The 5,932-nt window shown below is 37.8% G+C and overlaps 1 protein-coding gene across 4 annotated transcripts; it reads right to left on the reverse strand.

Moving 5' to 3' along the window:
- Positions 1 to 993: 993 nt before the first annotated feature.
- Positions 994 to 5,562, reverse strand: LOC112518537 (CCR4-NOT transcription complex subunit 11). Of its 4 annotated transcripts, XM_025126263.1 has the most exons (3): positions 5,372 to 5,499; positions 2,826 to 2,892; positions 994 to 2,382 (listed from the first exon to the last, which is right to left on the reverse strand). In XM_025126263.1, the coding sequence occupies exon 3, from the start codon at positions 2,377 to 2,379 to the stop codon at positions 1,096 to 1,098; it is 1,284 nt and encodes a 427-aa protein (XP_024982031.1). In that variant the 5' UTR covers positions 2,380 to 2,382; positions 2,826 to 2,892; positions 5,372 to 5,499; the 3' UTR covers positions 994 to 1,095. The 4 variants fall into 4 exon arrangements, with proteins under 4 accessions (XP_024982031.1, XP_024982029.1, XP_024982033.1 ...); XM_025126261.1 differs by lacking the exon at positions 2,826 to 2,892 and having other exon boundaries at positions 994 to 2,385; positions 5,372 to 5,562; XM_025126265.1 differs by lacking the exon at positions 2,826 to 2,892 and having other exon boundaries at positions 994 to 2,379.
- Between the last annotated feature and the right edge of the window lie 370 nt (positions 5,563 to 5,932).

Here is a 5,932-nt window from a genome sequence, read left to right on the forward strand (position 1 = left end):
TGGCTGGGAGTGGGTGAGTATGACGACGGCAATAGTAACATGGTAATCAGTGGTGTGTTGGGGTAGGGTGGCAGTTGTGACGGAGACAATAATGGTGTGGTGGTAAGGGTTAGGTTAGGAGCATGACAATAACAGTAGTAGCATGGTCGTAGTAAGGATGTGCAGTGAGTGACAGAGGGTGGGTGGTGATGACAACAGTAGTGGCATGATGGTTAGTGGTGGGATAGGGTGGATGACGACGACAGTAGTGGTGTGGTGGTGGGGGGTTAGGGGTGGAACATGACAGAACAATAGTAACATGGTTGTGGTGGGTGGTGATGGAATTCAATTCCTTTCATTTCCATTACACCAAAGAATGATGAATTCATTGATTTGTAGAATTCAATGGAATTTGAAAAATTCCATCCATTTCAAGAAGTGAACCAAAGAAAGGAATTGAAATTTGTCACTCCAATTCTGCGTAGGAAACGGCCCCTAATAGTCTTGCTCCCACAAGTGGTGATAGAAGTTGGAAATATTGCTCAAAGAAAATGATCTTATACCATCTTAGATTTTTATTTGAATCCTTGCAGTAATTTCTAACAGTTTCCATTTCCTTTCTTTCCAACTCGAGAAGCCATAAAAAGAATTTTATTTCCATTCTTTTCCTCCTCTTCAATCGAAGACACCCTCAGTTACCTTACCAGATAAGATTCTCACAAGATAAGTGTCTCTTACCCAATAAAAAAAAGKTAACGATACCAGATAAGATTCTCACAAGATAAGTCTCTTACCCAATAAAAAAAAAAGTTACGATACCAGATAAGATTCTCACAAGATAAGTCTCTTACCCAATAAAAAAAAAAGTTACGATAGAAGACGGTAAATATTTAGCAAACAGCCCCTCAGGTGTTGTTTTTTCTATCAAGGAATAAGATGATTGAAATACATAACAGCTAACTATTTTCCCAATTATATTAGTTTTATATAATTAAATTTAATTTAACACTAAGGTTAAAATTCATATCCAAAATACCCATATTTCCCTGATGATCCATAACCAACACAAATCTTTATGCAGAAAGAACTAAGAAAACCAACAAAAAAAACATGCAATCATTCCAAGGTTTTAAGAAGCCTAAACAAACCTGCTGCTTCTCGAATCCGAGAAAACTCGATACAAAACGCCTGAACCTCGATGAAAAGATCCTGGACGTTGATGATCTTGTTCCGAATCAAACTCTGCAAAAAAACGCACACAAGCCGCACCAACCGGTTCTGCATGTACTTATCCTTAATGTTCTCACAAGACGATATACAGTTGGTTATGTACATGTGCACAAATTCAGTCGGCAGTTCCACAGCGGTCGTCAGCCGGTTCACAACCTCCATCGAATGAAGACTCATGTCCATGTTCACCAGAACCGTGAAATACTCTGAGATTTCCGGTGAATTCATCAGTTTGATCAGAACTTCGACCGCTATGAGGGGATTATTCTCCACCAATTCTGGCAGCTTTCTCGGAGTCAATCCACAGTGGTACACGAGTTTCGGGTCTGATGTTAACTCGAGTAAAACCTGTTCTTGTTGGGCAGGTGCAAGCGGGCCCTTCAATGCTTTCACGATTAGATCACGGACCGCAGCCCCACGGCTAGTATCAGCACACATCCCGAAATCCCAAAGTGGTTCATGGGTGTTGTCGGGATTAAGCCACATCAATTCTCCTTCGAGTATCGGAAGCAAAGGTGGGCGAGGCCTAGTCCAACGAGGATACAATCCTTCCAACGATAAATTCTGTAGCAGGCCGGTCACAGTTTCTTCTCTGTCTCCAGATCCAATCTTCGGTTTGGAGTCAAACTCGGGCGAATTAACATCACAACCACGGGGAACATCAGGGTCTGGGATCACATTTTTTATCGCGACATTCTTGAAGAAACAATTGAACGGCTGGGGATGGGGATGGGTTTTGTCACGGAACTGGTGCTGTAGCTGCTCGAGTTGTGGAAAATTGTGAGATGAAGGATCAAACTTGTTAATGTAATCTGCAGCTGACAATTTGAACACCTCTTTAGCCGAGCCTAACAGATGAAGGATGAATGCTCTTTCAAAATCTTGGTTTTTTTCGTCACACGCAAAGTTTATGAGCAAAGAAAGGTAGGGATTGGTGGATGATTGTACAGAGGAATATGAATGATGAAGTAAAGCAAACGCAACCAAACGTTCGGTGGGTTTCAGAAACTTTGGTGTGTCCTCCAAGAGAATGACGAGTGCAGAACAGATGTCCATATGCAGAGATCGAGAGATCTTGGAGGAGAAATCAACAATGATCTCTTCAACTGGCCTTTTCTCGCCATCTTTAAGTAGGGAATACAGAACAGCTGTTGCCGGTTTTCCAATCATCTTCTACTGCCAAAATATTTACAAATAAGTAACATCAAGACTGAGGCATTCTGAGTTCGATTATAGAAAAATTAACTAGAAAAGAAAAAGCTATCATCCCCAAAAAATTTACTCCCTCCGTCCCAAAGTAGATGTTAATGATGAAAAAGACATAGTTTTAGAAATGTGTAATTATTACGTATTTTAATTAATTATATGACAATATTACCCTTGATAATAGAGGGAGGAGTAATGAATTTCTCCGTCTCATAACCAAGGGTAGAATTGGAAAGTAGGCACTTAGGACTAACTAAAATAGAAATGTGTACAATTATATATGGGGGGGGGATTAATCATACAGTTCCCCTATGCAAACCACCTTTAGGAGAATCATATGTTTGTCAGATTTCTCTATAATTTGACAAATTGCTATACCCATACAAAAAAGGCATCCTACACCATACTACCTAACAAATACAGAGGCTGTCATTAGTCCGAAAAGAAACAGTTGACTTCTAGCAGTTCCTACAATCCCTGTAAACATTTCATTTAACATAAATAAAAAAACATCCTCTTTTTATAATTTATGACACATAAATCCATGGCCGATGCTTAAAAACAATTTGACTTCAAGCAATGTTCATGATTACTTAATACTATAGAATCCATGCACTGATACACATAACACGAAAAAGTTATATAGATTCATGATTCACAAGTCTGAAAGCTCCATTATAAGCTAAACATATTGAATTAAATAGAATAAACCCCCAATTCAGAGAGCTCAGACTCCATAATTGTTCATTCACACTCTTGCTGATAGAGATACAAGCCGACTGAATTTATTCATCAATTTAACTAGAAAACTGAGCAGTTTACCAAATTTGGTTGTAAACAGCATTAACAACAAAAAGCCAAATGTTTCAGATTTGCAACTGTTAACATCATAAACGAAATGAAAAATACTTCAACCCAAGATTTTAAAAAGCGGAATCGGGCCTCGAGACATTTTCCCTCAACGAGGCCAGGCGGTCCGAGGCATAAGCCCCGAGGCAGAAATATATACCAATATATATATATATATATATATATATATATTGACTACACAAAATATATCTATATATATCAAAGGGTCTTTAGCCTAGCGGTATGTGAGTCCTTGGCCTCCTAGGAGGTCAAGGGTTCAAACCTCACCAAAGGTGAGGAGGGTGTGTTAGTTTATTTGTTCTAGTTGCCGTATATAAATATTATATACTTAAAAAAATATCTATACCAACCTGCATTCCACTGTTTATACACAGAAAATATATGCAATATATATACACACACAGAGACTTGAGTACTAGACACAAAATATATATATATATATATATATATCATATTATATTACTAAATAGAGAACAGATTGATCTAATAATATATATATATGGTCAAGCTCATAAACAAAAAAAATATTAAAATATCAACAAAGTGAGAGTAGACGTGTGACTGTGATTGTGACACATAGGAGATATTAAATATAGAAGTGTATTCAGTATATACATATATAATACTACATGATACTCTGATGAACTGGAGAAGAATCGAAGAAGAAAAACGCAGAGTAAATGGGAGAAAACTGGAACTCAAGAAGGAGAACGGATGAGTAGCAGATAGGGCTTAGGAGAACCAGAGAATAACAAGGTTTTCAAAAAGGAAATCGGGAAGGTTTCAATCATTTTTTGAATTATTTAGCCTCTGTAGCGAGGCGTACGCCTCTCCACCGCCTTAGACAACCAAAGTGTACGTCTTGTCTGGGGACTGAAAGGCACGGCCTCATGTGCGATCTTGGACCGCCTCGCCTCGAGGCGCTTTCTAAAACCATGCTTCAGCTGACAAAGAGCGGCTTCATTTTTTACTCATTATGAACTGAATAATCAAGATTATATGGTTCTTCCATATAGAAGATGAAATCGTAAATGAACATGACATGGCTAAAAAAGATGACAGGTGTAGTTGTTGAACATGTAACAGCTAACAGGAAAAAGAACTACAAGGCATAGCATGAAGGAGTTATGCGAATGATGAATGATAAAACTTCCTTGTGTGGCAGTGTTCTGTGTCTCTTCTGTCTAGCGAAACCTAGTCCTCTAGTTGGGGCAATAATCCTCATTCGGAGCTGTAGACGAAGGATCGTGTGAGAATAGGAGTTAAGGTGAGAAGTGTAAGAAAGGATTTGGACCCTTGATCACTTTTAATCCCAAAACAACCGATGAATTGTGCTTTAGAAGGGAATTGATCTAGTTATATCATTAGTGTTGATGTAGTGGTTCCCTTTAATTAGGATTGATCCAAGATGGAGATCCCTTCTTACCATTCTCACAGGGAAGCCAACCCTAGAGTTGTAATGATAAGCTCCAAGTGTTTAAAGTCCATCCCAACTCAGAGGCAGACCTAGGAACTTTTCAGAGAGGATGCACCAAAAAGATACCATCAATTTTTTGATTATGAAGTATATGATTTTGGTCTATTTTTATTACCAAATTTCGGTCCAAACAGGGTCGTGCACTAGGCTTATTATCTATAGGCCGGGCCTAACTCAGGTTTTTTACGTAAACCTATAAAAATTTAGGTCTATTTGCCAGAGAATTGGGAGTACCCTTTTAGTTAGGATTTAAGAGGTTATCTGTACTCTGATTTCTATAAATCTAAAATCACTAATCCATAATCAAGAACCAAGTAACAAGAAACAGATTAGAGAGTGCAATCAATGACCAAGTAACAAATTATAATTTAGGGCAAATCAATTAATCAAGTAACTGAGTCAGATTTAGGGCAAAATCAAATCAATATGCAAATAAGATTCAGGGAAAATCAATAGTGAAATAAAATTAATTTAGGGCAAATCTATTAATCAAGTAACTGAAGTAAGTGAAATCGGTACAATTTTGAGTTAGGGTTTCGGGTTCCAAACCTGAGGCTGAGTAACAAAGAGTCAGAGACACCAATTGAAGAGAACCATTAATAACTTTACCTTTTTTCAGAGATCGAGAGATGCTTGGATCGGGAGGCAAATCGAGAGATGGAGAGCTTGAGCTTGAGGTGTTTAAGATCGAGATGACGGGAGCTTGAAAATCGAGAGCTGAGAGCGAGATCTGGAGGCGGATTCGGTTTCAAAGGGCGTGTTTGGGGGAGAACCTAAAAAAAATCAAATAACTCATCCTCATTATCTATTTCTTTTTATCAAATGATAAAATTGTACACTTTTTTTCCAAAACCAAAATTCCGTAAAAAAGGGATGATAACAACAAATGTTATCAAATCAAAATCGGTTGTGATCGTATTCTCGTTTTTTCGAAAATTCTACAGAAAACCAATGGGAAAAACGGTTGTGATAATGTTTCAATCAGACCAGTTTTTTTAGCAAAACATATACTACTTGCTCGTTTTTAGCATCAAACGAAGAAACTAAACAAGAATACAATGTGAATCTCCGTCAAATTTTTTTCATGACAGTGTTATGGTTTTAGCTAATGATTACATTCACATGTGAATGTTATTTTGGTTTGTGTAATTGTGGGTTATGCATAGTTTG

This window comes from Cynara cardunculus, assembly GCF_001531365.2.
Source record: "Cynara cardunculus var. scolymus isolate 2C chromosome LG 9, CcrdV1, whole genome shotgun sequence".
Taxonomy (NCBI): Eukaryota; Viridiplantae; Streptophyta; class Magnoliopsida; order Asterales; family Asteraceae; genus Cynara; species Cynara cardunculus.

What these genes read in the sequence shown, in the direction of transcription:
- LOC112518537 (XM_025126261.1), bottom strand. Translation starts at nt 2,379, where the DNA reads ATGATTGGAAAACCGGCAACAGCTGTTCTGTATTCCCTACTTAAAGAT.